A 22997-nucleotide genomic window follows, 5' to 3' on the forward strand; every position below is an offset into this window, starting at 1 on the left:
GTTGTAATTCTAGTCCCTATGGAAAGGGACAATAGCTAACAGAATTTTTATTTTTTTAAATCCACATGAACTCCATATCACAAAATAGCAAAACTAAAGAAATAATCTCTGAGCTAACCCTTTCATTGTCTAGAAAACAAAATCAATACACTCAAAACTTCAGTTCTGTAATGTCTAAAGTCAAATGTTCTTTATCCATTGGCTCTTTGATTCTTTGGTTAATCAATCAATGTTGGCTATGGTTAACGTGGACCAGAGAATGGCCCCAATGAACTAGACACCTTGACATTAACATAACATCAATGACACAGAAAAGTCAGACATTCACTTTTAAGAGAAGTATATCAGTAGAGGACTTCTAATTCTAAGTATTTGTGGTCTCTACATAAATCAGTTAGAAAGGATTAATAATTCTGAAAGAATATTAATGGATGCCTTATACATTAAAATAGAACAAATCCTTTTATATAGTCAATGACCTAAAGCATGCTTTAATAAACAAAAATAGATTAACCTATAAAGCAAGTTTCTTAGTCTTTTAATAAAATAAAAAAATATTAAAATTCAGTATGTATATTTTAAAGGTGTGTGTGTATGTGTGTGTGTGTGTATGCAATTAATAGGGCTAAGGTACTATGCATAGGAGCAAGCTCTCTACTCCTGAGTTACAGCCTCAGTCCTCAAACTGCTGTATTTTTAAGTTTACAAAAGTAGAATATATGTATATATCTATGTTATGTGTAATCAAAAATATATTTTATATTCAATTATATTTATTATATAATAGAACTAGGAATACAGTAGATTCATTTTCATCAATGTAATTGTGTAAATGTATACTAAACTTAACCTTGTAATAAATGTATCAAAATTTCTCTACTCCAGTAGAAATTGTGATGTGTTAGGTTAGAATATAATCATGTACCATATGATTTAATTATTCACTAGTTCAACACAATATTTCCTAGCTAATATTCTATATTACCAAGTCCTGGAGACACAAAGATAAAATTCATATTTGAAGGTAACTTTTTTAGAAACACAATATCCTCCCTTCAGAGAAACAAAAGGAAAAGATGTTTATGACAGGCTGAATTGAGTCCTTTCAAACCAGCTATGTTGAACTGGGACATTTAAGAAGATAATTATGATAAAATAATAACTTATGGCTGTGCCTTAATCTAAAATGACTGATGATAATGGTTTTTAAAAAGCCAATGAAAACACACACACACACACACACACACACACACACACACACACACAGAGGAAGATGTGTGCAATAAGAAACTATCTACAAACCCAAGAGAAAGCCCTTAGGAAAATCAATCTTGCCAACACCTTGATGTCAGACTTAATAGAAGTCCATAACTGTGAGAAAATTAATTTCTGACAGGACACTCAGTTTGTGGTCCTTTGTTAGGGCAGTCCTAGAAAATAAATACAGTACCTACTCTGAGTTGATGTGTGAAAATCAAGTTGTTATTGAAAAATAGAAACTTAATAACTTCCAGAGTTCACTATACTTTTCACATTAAATGGTAAATCTGAGGCATAAATGAGTACAGTGTTAGATATTTCTCCAAATCTCTAAAATATATTCAATATAAAGAAAAATTTTGAAAGACTCAACCTCAAGTTCTATATTCTGGTCATTTTTGGTTTGAATAAAGAAAGCCACAAATGCACTAGAAATGCACACTAGAAAAAAAGCATTGGTAAGCGCAAAACAATTAAATCAAATACACTACTGCTTCATTCACTTGACAAGTGATTTGTTTCTGGAGAGGAAATCAGCCTTTAGAATGAAAAGGAAATGACAACAATCTAGTAGCAATCTATTAAAACTCAAACACAGCAGCTTCACAAGACTATAGAACAAAAGGCTAACCAAAGATGGATGTCTAAGACTGAAATATACTAGGCTTTATGTAATGATGTAGCATCCATCTATTCAAGCATTTGTTTTATTTCAAGGCAGAAAGGCTATTTTGGTAAAACAACAACAACAAATCAAGAAGGAGGAAGAAGAGGAAGAGGAAGAAGAGGAGGAGGAGGAGGAGGAGGGAGAACCACCACCACTGCCACCACCACAACAACCACCACCACCACACTAAAAACAAAACCAAAACAAAACCAAAAAAACGTAAAATTCAAATAAACCATTTTGCTGAAATACATGTGGAGAACATGTAGAGAATAATATGTCACTGAAGGTCATACCAGATATCAACATTGTTTGAACAAAGGCTAACAATAATAATAATGCAAATAACTATGTACTACTAGCTTGAATTAAATACATCAAAATAATGAATACATTGGCAAATAAGCACAGAATACTTATTGCAAAATTTATACTGATGATTAATAATTAAAGGATGGCAGCAAACTCATTCTTACTTAGGGTGATTTATTCTAATTATATCAGTCTTTGTTTCCTCTTCTATAAAAATGGAAATGAAACCTTTATCAGATCTCAATCACATAGGGATCTTTAAAGAAAGACAAAATTTCTATAAAATTAAGTTACTGGACTTATTTCATCATCTTTTCAAGAAGTAAAAACTCCACCTAATAGTATTTGTCTAAGAGTATTGAGTAGTGATTGTTCATCAAAGAAGTTTTTACACTTCTAGAACAAAAGTTTTTGAGATTTTTAAAGAAGGGACATTGAAGAGAAAGAAAATTGATTACTTGAACTGCAAGAAAACAAAATACTAAAGAACAGCAAGACTTAATATCCATGAAAATAGAAAGGCAAACTAGCTCAGGGTCATAGGCCTGTAACCCCATCTACACACTAGGGTAAACCAAGATGACAAGTAAATCAAAACTAGCCTGAGTGAGTTCAAGGCCAACCTGAATAATTTAGTGAGCTTGTATCTGAAAATAAAAAGTCAAAGTAGGGCTGGGTCTCTAGTAGAATACTAGCACCTTCCTAGCAGGCACGAGTCCCTAGATTCGGTCTTCAATGTTCCCCAAAAGGAACACAAATGAAAACAGAGAAGCAAAATCTACAAATGAAGCACATATTACAGGCTTGAAATACTCTGTATCTATCTAATGATTTATGTTCATTTAAATTAAACATATGTAAAAGTGACTTTTTGAAAGAATTTGTATGAGACATATTTCAAACATGGTTTTTAAATTTTGAAATTTGGAGCTAAAATATGGAGAAATTAATTAGGAGTTTTAAAGTGTATTTTTAGTTAAACATGACATTTATATTTCTGATTAATAAAAATAAACTTAGAAACTAAATATGTTACTTTGTAGGAGTGGAATCAACAAGGTATCTAACTGTTAAAAAAAAAAAAAAACTCCTTTAAGTGCTGGAGAGATGTCTCAGCCATTAAAGGTTAGGCTCACAACCAAAAAACATCCTTTAAAATCCCTAAGGCATTGTTAGCATTAAAGAAGAATTATTTTATGAAGCTTTAAAAAGTAAATATAAAACACATAAATCAGACTGGATAGATGGCTTGGTAGTTAAGAGCACTTATTCTTGCAAAGGACTTGGGTTCAATTCCCAGCACCCACATGGTATGCAACAGCAATCTGTAATTCCAGCTCCATAGGAATTGATACTCTCCTAACTTCCAAGGGCATGCCCATGATCCACACACACATGCATACAGGCAAAAACACTCATGCACATAAAATAAATGAATCTAAAATATCATATATTTAAAATAAACAAACAAATCACAAACTACCAATACATATAGCTATGCTCATTCTGACAGCATGTATGAAGGTAATTCATGTCAGCCATCAGCAAATGGAGAAAAAGTGCTTATTTTTATTAGTTTTGACAATGTTAGAAGCAGAGGACTATGTGGTAAAATGTTATATCAGAAACCTTTTATCTACACCAGATATTTAGAGAGTCTGAGAAACATTTTATTAAATTTTACTTCTTTTAACTGAATAAAAGATATCTAGTGAATGTGAAAGTCTAAGGTACCAATAAGTGAGACAGAGTAACTTAGATCTCTAAATGACTCAAACACAAAATAGTTTTAGGCCACATAGGCAATAATAGTAATCCAGTTTTGTGTGTGAGTGCATGCATGCCTGCAACTGTACGCATGCGTGTAGTACTGGGGATGAAACACAATGATTTAGAATAATAGCATATATTTACCCTGAGTTATATTCTCAGCCCCTCAGGTTCATATTTAAAGAACAACCTTTAAAAAAATCAATACATTGAACACCAGCATCTACAATCCCACACTATTTTAAAATGACAAAAAGTCAACCACAAAAATAGCTATAAACAATCGACTGAAGTACATAAGCATAGCTCTTTATTCTACATTAAAACCATTATAAACAGTGATAAATTCACATGGCATCCTTATTCTCTGTAGTTTTATAGATACAAACTGAGTGTTTTATCAATCAACTTAAAGAACAGGATTTTAAGATTGGTTCATAAAACAAATCAAATTTCTATACAATCTGAGATCGACAGTATGCAAGTCATATTTGTATCTAGCACTATGTATATCAAATGTCTTCCTACTTAAAAGTATATTTTCATATTAAAATTAGAAAGGCAAGTATCAGCTGGATGGTGGTAGCACACACCTTTGGTCTCAACACTCAGGAAGCAGAGGTCAGTAGATCTCTGAGTTTGAGGCCAGTCTGATGTGCAGAGTGAGTTCCAGGACAGTCACGGCTACATAGTAAAACCCTATCTTGTAAAACCAATACAAGGGGGTTGTGGGCAAATATATGATACCCTATACGTTTATATCCTCAACTTTGTGTTAACTATACATATACACAATATATATGTGCCTCTGTATATATGGATCTACATGCTTTTATGTCCTGTAGCACAGAGCTTGTGTTTCCTTGCTGATTATTGCAAAATCATGACCCATTCTTCTCCAATGCCTTTTGTAGATACTTATAATCCTTATCTTTTAGAAAATAGCAAGATAAATATCACTATGCCCTTTAAGGTTCATATTATCTATATATTTTTAGGTGTTGATATTGATATATTTTATTATTCTCAAAATTAAAATATAACTGATATTAAAATGTTACTAAATTGCAAATATCAAAGTGATGTCATACCTATCATCTTGTCAACCTCAACTCAAAGGGATGTTTCAAAGTCACTGTCTAGTGAGTTAGTAACAAAGAACATTTCAAAGGACAGTCTTAAACTCAATTCAAATACCTCTGCGGGTTTCGATATGAGATTAATTTACTGATGGAGATGTTTTATAAGGGATTTCCTGACATTAACTACAACAACTAAATAAGAATGGTACTCATATCTATACAATTCAGTAACCTAACAGGAGAGAGATTCTAATATTTACCGGTCTTACCTACCTGCTAAAAGATAAAACTTCTCTAAAGTTAAAAGAATAATGTATTTGAAGTTCCTTCTAAATAAAAAAATAAGGCTATGAAAATATCTATAAAGATGGTAACTATGAAATAATATTAATAGAAGTACCTACATTCGTTGATCTTCCATAAAATCTTAAGAATACTTTTCCCCAAATAGAGATCTTATAAATTAAGTCTTTTACATAGGCCTTAAATACAATGACCTAATAGTTAAGCACTGTTGAAAACTAGTCAGGGACTTCTGAAATGCCATATATTCCATCCTTTCTGATAGCTAGAAAATAGACTGTAAATATTTCAAGCTATTTTTATAGTCCAATTTTGTCAAAGATAGATCTCCTTTTTATTCTAAAGTTAATCTCTTTAAGTTTAATCCAGAGAACACTGCATTTAAATACCCACATTTCTTATGTACTAACAAGTAAAAATACCATTTGTTCACACTGCTGATTCCTATGGCCTGTATATTTTATAACTGCTGATTCCTTTGCCTGTGTATTTTCAACAAAGCTGTTTTTTGAAAAACCACATACATGCCAGGCTTAATGACTAAGGCCTGCAATCCTAGCATTTGTGGAGCTGAAGCTGAAGTGTTACATGTTTAAGGTGAGCTTGGACTACAGACTAGGAATGGAGCTCTGTGATACAGTATTTACCCAGTCCCTGCATAAAAGGAAAACATTACATTTTTAAACTTCAGATATGAGGTGTGGTAGCACATGCCTCTAATCCCTGAAACAAGAAGGTAGAGGTTGGAACATCAGGAATTCAAGGATGCCTCAGCTACACTGAGTTTAAGGCCAACTAGGACCACAAAAAATTATCTCAAAAAATTTACGTTTATCACCAACTGACTTAAATACAATTCTATAACTGATAAAAGCTTCTCTCCTTCCCAATTATTCACCTTCTTTATATGGTACAAATAATGTTTACTAAATTAAAAAGAGTACTTACCCGGCAAGAAACTGGTTCTCCCTCTTCCATTGGCTCATCAACCATTTTCAGATCATTTACCTGAAAAACAATGTTCAAAATGTGAAGTTCAATAGTATTAAAACAATAATAATAACTAAGAAAAAATAGCCCAAGGCATTTCCCTTACCATTGAAACAAGTTACTGAGAAACAAAATGTCAAGGGATCCAAAGAAAGCATTTAGAAAAGGAAAAGTGTTAATATAGTTCACACATTGTCCTTGAAACCTTAACTTTTTAGAGCTTTATGTTTCATTACATATTTATTAAGCTTGTGCCATGACTGATGACCCTACACATATAAATAAATCTCATAGACATTCATTTAGTATATTCAAAGAAAGTCAGAATAGGAACAATTTCACATGATTGTGCAATGGGAAATCTCATATGACTCAATTTTAAATTCATAAGATAATGTACAGAACAAAGCTTACACTAGAGGAGATTTAAGCAGCTATGGACACTTTTTTTTACATGCAAAGCTTAGTGGAAAATTACACGTATTCAAGCATTAATTTTAAAAACTTAAATATACCAAGGACTTTGATCAAGGGATGAGAAACTATAACCCAAGGGCCAAATCAGGTTAGCTGTCTGTTCCTGAATAAACGTTACTAAAATACAGTCTTACTCATTTGTTTCCTTACTATCTGTGATGGCTTTCATATTACAACGGCAAATTTAAAAGTGTGACAGAGACACTATAACAAGGTGTTAATATTTATTGCTTGGCCTTTTACAGAGAAAGTCTGTCATTCACTTATCTGAGGAGTCTGCAAAATAAATAATAGCAGATTGGTCTAAGTGAAAAGGAATTTAATCAATGCTCATGAATGGACAGACAGAAGGATGAATTAAAGCCTCTTCCTGATTACCAACTAAAATCCTGTTTAAAATAATAAAGAAGTCATACTGGAACTCTGACTAAGCAGTAACAATAGGGAGAGACACCAGAGTTTGAAAAACAACTCTGATGAGCTCTCAGGAGTGCTTTTGGTAAGATGGTCAGTTTCACTTTATTAATTCAGCCTATCCATGAGCATGGGGAATCTCTCCATCTTCTGAGATCTCCCTCGATCTCTTCAGGGACTTGAAATTCTTGTCATCTAAACCTTTCACTTATTGGTTAGAGTTACACCAAGATAGTTTACATTATGTTGTTTCCCTAAGTCCTTTCTCAGACTGCTTATCATTTGTATAAAGGAGGGCTACTGATTACTTTGAGTTAATTTTGTATCTAGCTACTTTGCTGAAGGTGTTTATCAGCTGTAGGAGTGCTCTGGTTGAATTTTTGGGGTCGCTTATGTATCCTATCATATCATCTGTAAATAGTTATACCTTGACTTCTTTGCCAATTTGTATCCCCTTGATCTCCTTTTGTCATCTTACTGCTCTAGCTAGAACTTTGAGTATTATATTGAATAGGGTATCCTTGTCTTGTCCCTGATTTTAGTGGGAATACTTCAAGTATGACTCCATTTAATTTAATATTGGCTTTTGGTTTGCTGTATATTGCTTTCATTATATTTAGGTATGTGCTTTGTATCCTTGACCTCTCTAATGCTTTTAACATGAAAGAGTGTTGGAGTTTGTCAAAGGCTTTTTCAGCATCTAATAAGATGATCATGTGATTTTTTTCTTTCAGTTTATTTTTATGGTAGATTACATCTTAATTCTATGTTTAAACTAATGCAAGTACTAGCTTCAACAACAATCTGTACATGTAAGGACTATAACATCAAAATACAGTAACTTCTTTGATAACTGAAAATGCTAACCATACTCAAAACTCAGACTAATCATTAGTAAGAAATTAGACTGTAATAAGCAGTAAAGAACATGTATTTAAGACTTGTGTTAGCAGCCATATGTGTAAAACACAGCAGCTTTATTAGTAACTGTCATAAATATGAAACAATGTGTGTGTCCTTCAAATAGTCCTGGATAAGCAATAAAAGATTACACATCATCAAAAAGGAAGAACTACTAATACTTCTGACAGCTCAGATGACTCTAGAGACATTTGTGAACTCTAAGATGTCAATTTCTAAGTGTTAGAAAGTTAAACTACAAGAGAACGATTAATAGATAATCAATATAAAAGTTAATTAGGGAGCTATTCTAAATCAGTTCTCTTTTTTAATAGGGTATTTTCTTCATTTACATTTCAAATGTTATCTCCCCTTTCCCAGTTTCCCTCCCTCCCCAAAACATCCTATCACTTCCCTCCTCCCCCTGCTTCTATGAGGGTAGCCTTCCACTCACTCACCCACTCCCACCTCCCCACTCTCAATTTCCCTATACTGGGGCATCTATCAAGCTTCATAGGTCCAAGGACCTCTCCTCCCATTGATGCACAACAAGGCCATCCTCTGCGACATATGCAGCTGGAGCCAAGAGTCCCACCATGTGTACTCTGAGAGCTCTGGGGGTTCTGCTTTGTTCATATTGTTCTTCTTCCTATGGGGTTACAACCCCCTTCTAATTCAGTTCTTCATAGGGTTCCCAATTTCTGTATATGACATCACTGTCTTATATCGTATCTCCATACATTGGGCAATGTGGTATCTAAAAAAAAAAACAAGCTATAGATCTGACATTAACAAGCAGGTTTCAACAAATAATCCAAATCCAGGAAGACAGCATCCTGATTCTTAAGTTCTTATAACAGAGAAATTCGCAGATTTCTCTATACATAAAGAGTTATGTATAGAAAAAGGATTATCTACATGAAAAGAAAAAGATGACGTTCCTGTTACCTAGCTACTGGTTACATCCTAGTCATACCATCTTATGACTAATTTATCATGAAGCTGTTAGTCTGGAGGAACTAGAAATAAAATGAACTGGGATGAGTCAAAAAGCATCACTGCATCCTGGAAATTATCCCACTCATAAACAGAACACCTAATTTTTCCTACCTCGTTGACCTTCAAAGAGCAGGTTTTCAATACAGGAATATTCATTCTAAGAAACACCACAGAAATCACTGGTGCTTACTAAAACCCAAGTCATTTTCACTCATGTGAAAAAATACTTTCAAAATGCCATAAGAAAATAAACTTTATTTAAAAAAAAAAAAAAGATTGTAAAAAAAAAAAAACTGGGGGTGTGGAGACATCCTCTTGGAGACAGGGGAGGAGGAATAAGATGAGGAACTGTCAGAGGGCGGGACAGGAAGGGGATAAAGACTGGACTGTTAAAAAAAGATTAAAGATAAAGATATTGTCTCAAAACCACAAAAGAATTAAATGGTTAAAAAAAAAAACACGAGTGGGGGTAGGACTGGGAAGGGCATGGGGCTTCCCCTTCTAAGGGAAATGGGGAGAGGACTTACATGGTGGGGTACAAGGAGGAGAGGATGGGCTGATATTAGGTTGTAAGGTGAATAAATGAATTTAATTTTAAAAAAGTGAACCAAGCTCTCATTAGTCTAATAAAAACTACTTTTAATTTAATTAAATTTTCTCAGAAAATAATTTAAGCATTTTCTAATAGTCTGGAAACACCAAAAAATAAGGATATACAAATAAGAAAAATGCCAATGAGACTGTAAGAAATATGTGTTATAAATTAATAATTTCATAAACAAAATATATATAAGCCATCAGTTTTCACAACAAATATGTATTGTTAACTTATTAGTTAGTAGTCTCTAGGATCCCCTAAATACACCCAGCAAGCATATACTACCTGATATTAAAAATACACTTAAGAACCTAATAGAATAATGAAATTTTGTTTTCAAATAACATTTCAAGACTACATGATGGGTACTGACTTCTGGAGAAGGTCATTCATCATCATCATCATCATCATCGTCATCATCATTGTTCCTATTCCTCTTCCTCCTCTACCTCCCTCTCCTCTTTCTCCACTTAAAACAACTAGAATTAGATCTAAATTTAGAGGTATGTTCACAATACCTAGAATATATCTATCGATATAAAAAGATATAAAAGACATCTTATATCTTTACCAAACATAGACACTTCTAAGTCATTCAGTGCAGCAGACAACCCAGAGACAACTCCTCATGAGCCTCACCTCTTTGCGTTCATGCTCCCGAATAACCGTTGCTGCAGTCTTCATGGTAAACACAACCTGTGGCTGGATTAAAAAAGAAAATCGCAAAGGTGATGTGATTTCATTTATATGGTTACATTATGGAAAAACAACAACTCTAGAGATTCTCCTTATCTTGATTGAAGTAAGTGGTCCTGTTGAAACCCACTCTACGAAGGACTATAAACATGTTGTATGTAGCAGCTACTAAGCAACTTCTTGAACTTGAGGGAAGCCTCCAGCCAATACTCAGCAAAATGGCTGCATTTTCAACCTTCCAGCTGAATGGAAAAGAACTGTGCCAAAAACCTTTGAGAGTTTAAAAGTAGACCTTTCCCAATGAAGCCTCCAGATAAGCATGCAGAAGAGCTGAAACTTTGATTACAGGTTTGTATGACTAAGCAGAAGACATAGTTGAGCCATGCCCAGATTCTCAGCCCATATAAACTGGGAGATAATAAATATATCTTTATTTCATCTGTAAATTCACATGACAATATTATACAGCACCAGATATTTATTACAATCAATATTTCTGGTCAAAAGTGTCTAGGATTAAAAGTTCTCACCTAAATGATTTCCTAGGGGAGTTTTTTTTTTTTTTTTTTTACAATCCTTTAGAAATCTCTTTATAAAACTCTATCTTTGCTCTCATAAAGAAGAAATTGTATATTACATCTTACTAAATAACCTAGGGAAAAAGTTAGAACTAAAATTTCAACCTATTTGCCTCATAGTTAAGGCTAAGAAGCTATGCTACTGCCCTTTAATGATGCTTTCTGAAAAATAAAATTTTCTATCATAATAGGTACAATATAGAACACATAAATTCATATTCCTTTTATAGTCAGAGATGCTTAAGAAGCTGAAGCAGGATTGCTATGGGGTTTGAAGACAGCCTGTACTATATAGCAAGTTCCAGGCTAGACATGTCTACAAAGTGAAATATCATCAGCATATTGATACTTCTAATATATTAAGCTATTTGTTGAAATATGATTTAAAAAAAATCACAAAAATGCAAGTTCAATTTACAGCAGACTTCAGACCATATCCTAGAATTTGATTTTTAAAAACAATTCCACCATAGCTATAGATGTGAATAAACTGAAACCTTTGTATAGTGCTGTTAATTATCTAAAACAGCATAGCTACCATAAAATGACTCTTCCTCAAAAAATTTAGAGTAGAATCAGCGTATTATATGTTATTTTACTCCTGGGTATAAAATCAAAAGAACTGAAAGCAAAGTCTCAAAGAAATCTTTGTGTACCATACGATCACAGTAGTAGTAGCCAGGATGGGAAGAGAGAAGCAACCTACGCATATATCAGCATTTATATAAATAACAGTGTACTACAAGTACACAATTAAATACTATTCAGCCTTAAAAAGGAAACAATTCCAAATGGATGAAGTGTAGAAAAATTATTTTAGGTGAAATAAGAGATTCACAAAAAGACAGATACTTTATAATTCTAATTATATGAAGTGCCAAAACAGGCTAAATTCATATAAACAGAAGATAAAATAGTGACAAAGGCAGGTAGCTTTCTATTAATTCAAAGCTTACCTGGTCTAAACAAGCAGAAAAAAAAAAAAGAATTCAGTCATATGTAGAGGTTTTAAAGAGCTGATCCTACACACATAAAAAGAAATAGTGGCATTACCAGAGGCTAGGATTCTAGTAGTTTATTACTGATAGTTACAATCAGTAGATATTCATCTTTTTGTAAGTTTTTACTGACATTGGGTTAGCACGGCTCATGCCACAACAGCTAACATGAGGAACTCTGCAGGAGAGTCTCACTTCTACTACATGGGTCTCAGAGTTCAAACTCAGGTCATTGGGCCTAAAGGCAAGCATTTTTATGCACTGCACCATCTTGCTAGCCCAAATTTATATTTTTAATCTTTTAAACTGAATTCCATTATCAAGACTATTATAGGAAGCTAGATACTCACTTAAATAACTGGTCCATATTCTTTCCAGCTTTTTAATTAAAGACTATATTCCTATATAGTTCCTAGTCCAAATTCGTAGTCCTTTGAAATATATAGCCCATCAAGCATGGGCCATTGCTTTGGGGTGAGTTTTAAAAGGGGCTATTTTGTTTCAAATTAATATGAAAAAGTTGTCTGAAAAAAAATCTAAGGACAAAACCTGAATATATACCACCTCCAAGATATCTCCTTAGTCAGATGTCTAGAAGCAATCATGAGCCTTTGCTGTAAAATGAATTCATTGAAGGCACAAAAACAAAATTAAAGATATAGATGGTCTTTAAAATCTTTACCACTTTAAATTACCTGTGCTTTACATGCCTGCTCCTCTGTATCAAGTCGTAAAGTTCCATGTTCTCCTTTTCCCTCTATACAAACTAAAATCAGTCTCACAGTAACTGCCATATTTTCTCTATTTTCTACCAAGAAGCAATTTAAGCAGGTCTGGTGGTCCATACTAGTAGGCTTAGCACACTTGAGGCTGAGGTAGGAGTATTGTGATGCCACCATGGGCTACATAATTATGAGTTCCAATTGCCCTGGGCTAGTATGAAACCCTAACTGAAAGAGAGGAGGGGGCAGGGAGGGAAGGAGGGACACACAGAACCATGAATGGTCTGGTACTCACTATGTATCCCAGACTGGTCTTAAACTCACAGAATTCTTCCTGCCTTTGTCACTCAGATAACAGTATAACGTGTGCCATCACAAACCATATCCAGATTATTTTCTTTTAAATTTTGTTTTACATATCATCTCACTATGTAGCTCTGTCCAACCTACACTTTTCTATGTACTCCATGTTGGTCTTGATCCTCCTGCATCTGTTTCTCAAGAGCTGAGATCATAGGCATGTACGTAGCTCAACCTTTATTTTCAATCTAAACTGATTTTTCTCTATTGTTTCTTAAATGTTTGCAGTTTTTCTAATACATATTGACCAATAGAGAACTATTGATTGTATACTTTTAATCCCAAAATATGGAAAATGCAGTCAAGTATCAAAAGTTCCAGACCCTACCCAAAAATGGATTCTTAAGTTTCAATGCACTTTGAATGCTAGAAAACCAGATCTTTAATTGCAGAAATTTGCAAATGTACAACCCTAAAAGTAGAAAAAACAGTATATTAGATTGTAAAGCTGTTAATCACATTAAAAGGCTAACGGGTTAAGAATATTTTAATCAATTTTTGGAAACAACATAATTCAGCCAATTCACTTTCAATATTTAAGTTGTGGCATTATAAATTTCAAAAAGGATTTAATACCAAAAATGCCAAGCATACTTTCAAACAGTGTAGAACCTAAAAATATAAACACTAAAAATATGATTATATTTAAGTTTTTATCATTTGTCTATCAAGTTGCAACATTTATCTACTCTGGATACCTTGCCAAAACACTCCAGCAATTCCCACTTCAGTCCCTTCAGAGATTCTGTAATTTATAGGGGAAAAATGGCTATTGTAATCTTAATGACTTTCCTGATCTACAGAGCCCATTAGTTGAAATAAAATTGTGGAAATAAAAAAAATCATCTTTTTATTAGATAACCAAGACCATTTCTACCAAGGACTGCTTACAGATATCTCTCAAGGCCTTGGATTCAATACCCAGGGTTTCTAAAATAAAAAATAAAAATAAATAAATAGATAAATAAATGCAGCAAAGCGTCATACAATACTCCTTCAGCTACTTAAAAGGATCACTTGAGGCATAAGATCACTCTGGCAACATAGTTAACTCCCCTACCTTTAAAAAGTCATTGTTCATATTGTTAGCCTGTTTTGAACATCATTTTAACGTCTTCATTATAAAGTTAAAAACTAAGCATAAATTTTTAAATCTACTGCAATTCCTACAACAGCTATTTATGACTTCTGCCATAATTTCAGCATACACTTCTCCAATTAGATATGGTATATATAAAAATCAAAATGACTAAATTAAGAGCTAGCATTAATTCTAGAATAGCTTGCTAATTCAGAAATCTAACCTCTAGAACTCTTATTGTTTTAATATACAATGCAAGAAGCCTAATATACCTACAAAGCTGTGATAATCAATCTCCATTGTTAACCTGACTGGTTTAGAATCACACAGGAGATTGCTGAGACATACCTGTAGGTGTATCTGTGAGGGTGTTTCTACACAGGATTAATTGATAAGTGGGTGGCACCATAGGTTAGGGGCCAGGTGAATTAAAAAAAGAAAAGGAGAAAACCAGATCTATGACATTTACCATCCTCTGCTTATTGGCTCATGTGACTTAAACTTATATTTCTTTCCCATTATAATGGGCCAACACTCTGAAACAGTAAGCAAAATAGATCTTTTCTACCCTTTGCGTTATTAATAACTTATACAAGATACAAATTCATGAGTAATTCAATTAAATACTCAAAAAGCATCCATTAGTGAAAATAACTTTTTTCTATATGGCAGAAATAATTTTAGAATACTGAAAAACAAATCAAGATAGGCATGTTTTTAAACCCTCTCAGGAATAATGGAAATAGCAATAAGGCACAAACTGAACTGAGAGATGCACATTCAAAATGTGTTTTCTGTTTGTAAAGCTCTACTTCCTTGACAGCTTATTTAAGTAGGAAGAAATCAACTATTACTACTACATTTTAAAGCAAAGAGGTAAAATGCATCACTTAGTCAGTGAGTAATGGCATAGAAACTAAAACATTAACACCTCAGAAAAATATTTTTAAAGCTTTCTCTAGGCCTAAATTTGTTGACGTTTTTACCATAATATACTATTTAGACACTGTCTTATGATTACACAGACACAGACACAGACACACACACACACACACACACACACACGCCACCAGTCTTCAGTTATAAAGGCATGAGTCTAGAACACTACCCAATGAAGCCTATCAACTACCATACCTTCTGTATCATAAGCAGATACTACTCATTTGATGAATGAATGAAAATCAAATAGCATTTAGAACTAACTAAAACCAATCCAAGAACAATTATCCTGTCAAAAATACTATCACATGCACTTTAAGTAACATCAATGAAATAAATAGGGAAATTTTTGTGACCTTGGATTCATGTAACTTTTTCTTATACAAAAGAAGAAAATCATAAACTAGACTTCATTAAAATTAAAACCTCTACTCTTGATTAAGAGAATGAAATAAAAATAGAGACCACAGAATGAAAGGCAAAGGTCATATGTCAATCAATACCTGATAAAGGGCCTGTTTCCAGAAATCTTAAAACTCTTAAGAAAACTAAGAGTCAATTTAAAAATAAAACAATTAACAAGATAATTGGCTAGAGAAAACATTTGCATGACAAGTGTTTCAACAAAATACCCAAACAATGCTTGTAATAAAGAAAATGGAAGCTTGAAAATAATGTGATACTACAATACACCTATCAGAATAAATATTTTAACTTTAACAGACAATAAAAACTTAGAAAAATTCAAAGAAGCTAGAACTTTCACATGGCAACTTCATTCATAAGGATTGCCTAAAGTAAATGAAGCTCTGTTCAAATCAGTACCTCTACACAAAATTATGTCAGTAGTCATAATTACTATAAACTAATGGTTTTTAACTGAGTAATGGGTAAGCCAAACTTATTACAACCACAGATTAGAACACTGCACACCAGTGAAAAAAGATCGGCACATGCGCAAAAAAACAAATGAAATCAAACTAATACTGTTTAAAAATCTGCTCTACTACATGAGCTGGTCTTTTCTGAAACTCCTTATATGCCTCCTCTAAAAGGTTCTCTGAGTATTTAGTTATTCTGACAATCTTGATTTGCTACAGTCTCACAACAAGGAACCGAGCTACTCTAGCATGTCTTCCCTGCCATGGTGGACAGAGATCCTGACAGTGTGAGTTAAAACAATGGATTCCTCTACTTGTTTAGGAGCTAATACAAATGAGTATTTGTTAATCAAACAGCAACCATTCCCTTCCTTAACTAATCTTGCTGTGTTTAGGATCGGAAATGATCCCCCAAATCCATATGGTAAAGACTTAGTTGCTAGGTAATAGTGTTCTCTGAAGGGGGTGGAAGGAGGTGAGACTTAGTAGGGGGAAGTAGGAGGCTGACATTTGAAAGTAAGCCTTGTCTTTATCCATTTCCCATTCTTTTTTCCTTCCCTCCTTCTCCTCTCTTTGCTTCCTGGCAGCCACAAGAAAGGATCCTTGATCTACCTCCTCACTGTGATGTTTTACCTCGATACAGACCCACACAATGACACCAAATGATTATGAACTGAACTCATCGAATCTGTGAAGCAAACTATCTTTCATTTATTCAAGCTATTTTCTCACATGTTTTATTAAGTGACAGAAGAATGACTAATATGACATTCTAATTAGATGGCTACACTATATCTAAATAAGCAAGAATACAAAAATTTTGCTTTCAGTGTAATAAAAAAGCAAATTACTTAAAACTAAACAGCACTAGTATATAAAACAGCTCAAACACCTCCTTCAGTCCCACTCACATCTTTAAAACAACAGGGAAAAAAAACTACTCAGAACCAAATTCCAATTCCTAGAAAATTTACTTTTCTAATTGCTATCTTAGGAATTAACCTTTTATTTTATTGGCTAATAAGAACGAAAGGACTATTTTTCTTTTTACTTTGGCCTAGTGTTATTTTCTTTACAATGTCTTGATATCATAATCATCCAGAAAATGATGCACAGGACCTTTCCAATGCAGTTAAATATCAACACATCTGTGAGTACACCACTGGCATGGGCAACTTGAAAAGAAAAGCCCATGTTAATCTAATGAACAACCAAAATTGAGAACAAAGAAACTGAAGGCCAAGTTTTTAGTTTGCTTTTATTAAAATGCAGAGCAGCCTAAAGTTTATTAACCTGTATCATGTCTCACCCTCTACCTCCACCCTCCCTCTTCCCTTTCTATATTTGCTACTGTCCATTTCAGGAGCTAGCAAGAGTTTATTAATTATATTTCCTATAAACCATCTCAAACACTCTGTGAAATAAACAGTAAGCAGCAAACTAGCTTTCTGTCTAACATACATAAGGGTGGGAGTGGGGGGACTGACTTCAAATGTGCAGGTTTAAACATGGCAGAAAAATCAGTTAAGCAAGATACACCTGGCATGAAAATTCAGAACAAATCTCTATGATCAGCAAAAGCTACATAATGTAGTTTATCTCTCAGATCTCTTTTCTATGCAACTATTTAGCCATCTAAAGAAAAAAAACTTTAAGAATGCACACATAAAATAATTATCAACAAGGACAGTAAATAATCCTTAGAAATAACATAAGTACACATATGTCAAATTCTGACAAAGTTCTGAATTCCGTGTGCTTACTAAGTCTTTAGAATTGCCTCTAAATACAATTCCAACCAAGAAAACAATCACAGGAAGAAAAAAATACCTTGACATCCTTCTCAAGATCAGAAATGAGAGAAGCTATGAGTGGGATAGTTTTAGACTATGTGGTCCAAGAAAGCAGCTCCACAATTCAGGCCCTATTATGGAACATCAAGATCATAATTACTTCTCTTGATGAATTAATCAAGGTAGGGAAATGTAGAAGCCCTGCCCTAGAATGAACTGACCTGAATATTTCCAGACCAGACTAGCTTAAAAATAAACTTGGAAGAATCAGGGAAGAAGCTACATGATGGAGGTGTATAATCAACATGAACATGGCAAAAATCAAGTGAGAAATTCAGATATTCTAAACTCGTTTTCCCTGATTCTAGGAAAGCACTCTGCATGCATGACTACTTGCCACATTAAATAAATCTTCATGAAATAATAATGTACATAAGGGTAATTTTTTGAAGCATGAATAATTTTAGCTAATTATAAGTGCATCAGTACTAACTACTTTAAACCAAAACAAAAATGGCCAAATAATAGTCTGCTATTGTTCAAGACAAAACAAGAGAGGAAGGAAGTTCGCCTTGCTTTTCTATCGCCTACTACCTCATTTCTCTGTAATAGTCTACTGCCTAGCACAGATTTATATTAGTTGGCACACATTAACTACCTGTTAAACTGAATCTATTCCTCCTATCAGGCTCCTAATGCCAGCTCTTCAGTCTACTTTCCTTTTTTCCAACACCTAATCACTCACTATGTTCTACCTATTCTTTGCAAGATGTCTTTGGTCAATTCCCCTTTTCAGTCCTCCTCAACAAAATCTATGACTACAACAGTCTCCTCACTGATATTCACCACGTTCAGTACTTTCCCTATTCCAATCATCCCTCATGCTGCCACTGGTCATTTTTCAAAGTACAAATGTGATGCCACTTAATGTTCTAAGAGAGAGTTCATCTTTACAAAATCAAATTATAACCATAAACTTGCTTTAAAAGAACCATGCAATCTGGACTCATGCAATTTCACACAAAAGGCCAAAGCATACCTACATCCCAGTGGTACACATCTCTCCTGTCCAAAGTGAGTACAGTTTTGCTTACACTGTCTCTGTCCATTTAAATTGTTTCGTTCACTACTATGAAAATATTATTGCTCTAGAATACCCTGGTCAAATCTAACCTTCTTGACAAGGCCTCATCAGATCTATATCCCTAAACAATGATTGCTATTACCACAACCCTTCTTTAATGGTCCCTTGCCATTTACAGTAACAATTTCTAAAACTCCTGTCTTGCTCATCTAACTCCAATCACTGAGAGAAGACTATGATTCAGAAATGCATCCTCAGACATTTAGCATTATTGTACTATATAGTGTGAAGTCAGTACTCCATACATACTGTATGAATTCCAAACGCAACAAAATAGAATGTAAATAAAATGCCCAATTAACCGCTTGCCAGAATAAAATTTGTATTTTTTAATCCCTCTAAGTATCCCTGAATATGACCTCCTATTTATTCTATATCATCCTATCTGTGATTAGAAAGATGCAAAATGAGCGCTTCAATAACTTTGGAAGAAATGATCAGATTTAGGGAGGTCTTGAAAAAAAAAACCTCATTGTAGAAAGCCTGGGGCTGTGGCTATAACTATCTAAACTCCAAGGCTTTACACACACACACACACACACACATATGACAATAACTCAATTTTTAATGGGAAAATAGAGGGAACTGTTATTTATTAGACACATTCTATATGAAGGTCAACTTGCTAAGTATATTAAGCCCAGTGCTGAATTTCTTTTACATAACAACTTTTGAAAATATTTTTCTTTCCACTTGCAAATGAAGTAGAAATCTAAAGAACTAAGATAACATGTTCTATCACACATCTATTGGGGGTGCTGGAATACAGATTCATCTGTTCTCAATGTTCATGTTCTTTTATTACTACAGAGGGTCATAAAAATTAATTAAAACTTGCTAAGTTTCTCAATTTATCCTGGTTAAAATTTAAATGGCTATAGCTTTAACCTCAAACTCCTTTCATCAATGAATTACTCCCCAAACTAAATTCCTTAAACAAAAACATATTGATAATAATATAGAAGTACCAGAATTCTACTAAAATATTCATTATATGATATGCAAATTCAAAAGACTATAATCAATTCTTCCCAAAAGAACCAAATATTTTCCTTCACCCACAAAAAAGAAAAGTACTATGCACACTGTAATGTTCATGGAACTAATTCATGAAGAATTCATGGTACTCAAACAGGCTGTTCTTTATGACCCTTGCCCAGAACAACCAATACCATCTCAAGTAACACCTCTTTCCTGATCTTGACAGAATCCAGGCAAGAGCTTAAATTGCAGCTGCCAGAGGGGTGATGCCCTTTGAAGTTGTTATTCCCAGCAGACCTAATTGAGGCTGTCCCTGCAAGAGTCTCACAACCAGAGCTTCTTGTTTACCTTATAGCCCTGTTTCCAGGAATTTTTTTCCCAAGAGCCAATGGAGCCCATGATTCCCTTTTGCAGGCCCATTTTCTACTATTCACTGGAACCAAACTAGTTTTTGATTGAAATCTTCACACATTTCCCCATAGGAAAAATTTTCAAACAGTAATTAGGCTCATCATCTCTATGGCTTGCTATTGTCCACTGATCTAAGACAGTTGCTACCTATGGTTTTCCTGTATGTAAAGTTCTCTACTGTTCATATAAGCAAGAAAGGAAAAATATACTAGAAAACACTCTAAACTACATGAGTGACTATAATTTAATAATTCATGTTTAGTCTTACCAGTATTCAACACACAGAAATTATTTGTTTTGATATCAACATGAACAAATATATACCTACATTTTCTTTGAGCATTCCAGAAATTTTCTTATATTCCATTATATAATAATATATAATACATTCAGATATGTAATATAATGAAAATACCTTTGTTCTAAAAACCACAATTGAGGGTTGTAAAGTTCAAATTTAAAAGCCAGAATTTCTAAAGTGAATATCAAAGGGTGTGATAAAAATAAATATACATTCTATAAAGTAAAACTGTTTTTTGTGAACAGAATATCATTATAAGAAACAAAACAAAATTTGTCTGTCAACATGTAGTGCTAAAATTTCAACCAGAATATTTTTAATAAAGTAACTTGCAGGGTTAAGTCTAACCAATCATAATGGTTTTAAACAAAGAACGCAGAAATACTATCTTCACCACATTACCTTCAGCTTTTGTTTTACTTCATAGGTGGAAACAGTTTTCACTGGAACATTTCTCCAAATTGCAGAGGAAGACAGACCTATTATTAAATCTCTACAATATCTAAAACATACTGCAAAATTTCTAAAAAATCATGTGTACTAATTACAATTTAGAAGATATTGCATTCAAAATTAACTAAAACTAAAAATAAAATAGGTATTTGCAAGATCCCTACTTCCTATATAAATTAAATGTTTGTGGTTCATTAATAAAACAAAAATCTCCCTCTTGGATAGTATGGTTTGACATTTTATACATGCAGTTAGAATGTCCACATTTTAAGAAGAAATTAACATTTCCATTCATCTCACTTTTAACCAAATCTTAAGAGATGTAAAATATTAAAACATTTTGTAACCATTCAGTTTAATAAAATATTTATCTGTATAAAGGGCTCCACAATATTTCTCAATTTATTTCCACAAAATCTCTTGTTTCGAGTTATTCTAACAGGTAATCTAACCCTAGTTTAAGTCAAAATAACATAAAGGAAAAATGACAAGTAATCATACAATAATCCAAGATATATTTTTTTAAGATGGAACAATATTTGAAGACAAAGGCTCACCCTTGAGATTTCGAGGATTCTGAGTCTTCAAAACACTCTGTTGTGAATCAAAGTGGCATTCAACTATTTTAGGAGGTGTATGGTGGCCTCTACTGGAATACTATGCTTATGATTAAGTGGCTAGGAAAGGGTCCAACTTTCTATCACAATAGGTAGGTTTTTGTGTTCAAATAGTGCCCACTTTTTGTAACCAAACAATGAAATACCTGTGCACATTTAAGTTCTCGCGGCCCAACTGCAAAGCCCAGCCAGTACAGTTTCAGAAGTAAGAATGAACGGCGGGAAAAGGGGAGGACGGAAGTATTTCGGTTCAACTTGGTTAAGCTTTACTAAAATCGGGTCCCAGAAGCTCTGGGTATCACTTGGCCTCTGGTACCCACCATCTGGTCAGGTATGAAGACTGGGAAAAGGTAAAGGGTTGAAGTAAAACTGAAGGAGAGTAAGGGGAACTGAGAACAGGCAGCAGCAGTTCACCTGCACATGGATTAAAGGCTGCCAGTTCTCCACTTCAGGTAACAAGGGGGTGGGGGTAAGATAGCAGGCTGCAAAGAATTGAGAATACTGTTACCAAGGAATCTTCGTCTCCTGGGGTGAAAGTCCCCAGAGTTAGTCACCTTGCTGTGTTTTTGTTTCCCTGACTTCATAAAGCACTGGAGTTCAACAGCAAGCTCCAATTCTCAGAAAGCAGAGGCAGCGTGGTGCGAGAGGAACGCAGCGAGTCACGCAAGGCACCCCGTGTGTCCCCCAGTCCCGCTTCGGGTTGGAAGTGAAGAAACTTAGTCAGAACAAACTCCGGCGTGGCCGCACCTCCCGAGCTCCGGAGGCCAAGCCGCAGCTCTGCAGGCTGGAGCTCCCTGTCCTGACCCCTTTCCCGCCCTCGTTCTGCCAGAGCTAGGTCTGGGCCCCCAGGAAGGGGGTGGGGGGCTAGCAGGCACCCCGTTCTCCCACCCGCCCGCCCGGGATCTCCCAGGACACCGGGCTGCAGACTTACAGCCGGTCCCGCCCACCACACTAACCTCGCTACTGCTCGTGCTGCCGAACACCTCCATGTCTTCTTGGTCCCAGGGATCCTCCGCAGGGGCGAACGGTAGCATCGCCNCTTCAGGGGCTCTTGAGAAGAAGCTGCTTGGCCCCAGCACCAGCATGCATCCCGTCTGCTGAGCGGGCTCCTGGTCGTCTTCGAAGGACCAGGTCTCGCGCTGGGTGACTGCCGACCTCNCCAACCGCGGGTACCTCAAAAGAGGGACCACGGGGGTCCCCGCCCGCTGCTGGGGTTGCAGAAAGAGAAGACGAACTCAGTGCTGCCTCCCCTCGAGCAGCCACACCGCTC

General features: G+C 34.6%; 1 protein-coding gene across 4 annotated transcripts in view; it reads right to left on the reverse strand.

The window, feature by feature from the left end:
• Rps6ka6 (ribosomal protein S6 kinase A6) overlaps positions 1–22997 on the reverse strand; it is a 140460-nt gene that overhangs the window by 52971 nt on the left and 64492 nt on the right. For 3 of the 4 annotated variants that reach the window (XM_021153084.2, XM_029473708.1, XM_029473709.1), the window contains 3 exons: positions 22684–22935; positions 10412–10474; positions 6343–6402 (listed from right to left, as the gene is read on the reverse strand). In XM_021153084.2, the coding sequence (XP_021008743.2) occupies positions 6343–6402; positions 10412–10474; positions 22684–22935 (375 nt within the window). Of the gene's footprint in view, positions 1–6342; positions 6403–6490; positions 6501–10411; positions 10475–22683; positions 22936–22997 lie in introns of those variants that run through there. The other variant, XM_029473710.1, reaches the window with a different exon arrangement.

The sequence above is a fragment of the Mus caroli genome, chromosome X (genome assembly GCF_900094665.2).
Source record: "Mus caroli chromosome X, CAROLI_EIJ_v1.1, whole genome shotgun sequence".
In the NCBI taxonomy this organism is placed as follows: domain Eukaryota; kingdom Metazoa; phylum Chordata; class Mammalia; order Rodentia; family Muridae; genus Mus; species Mus caroli.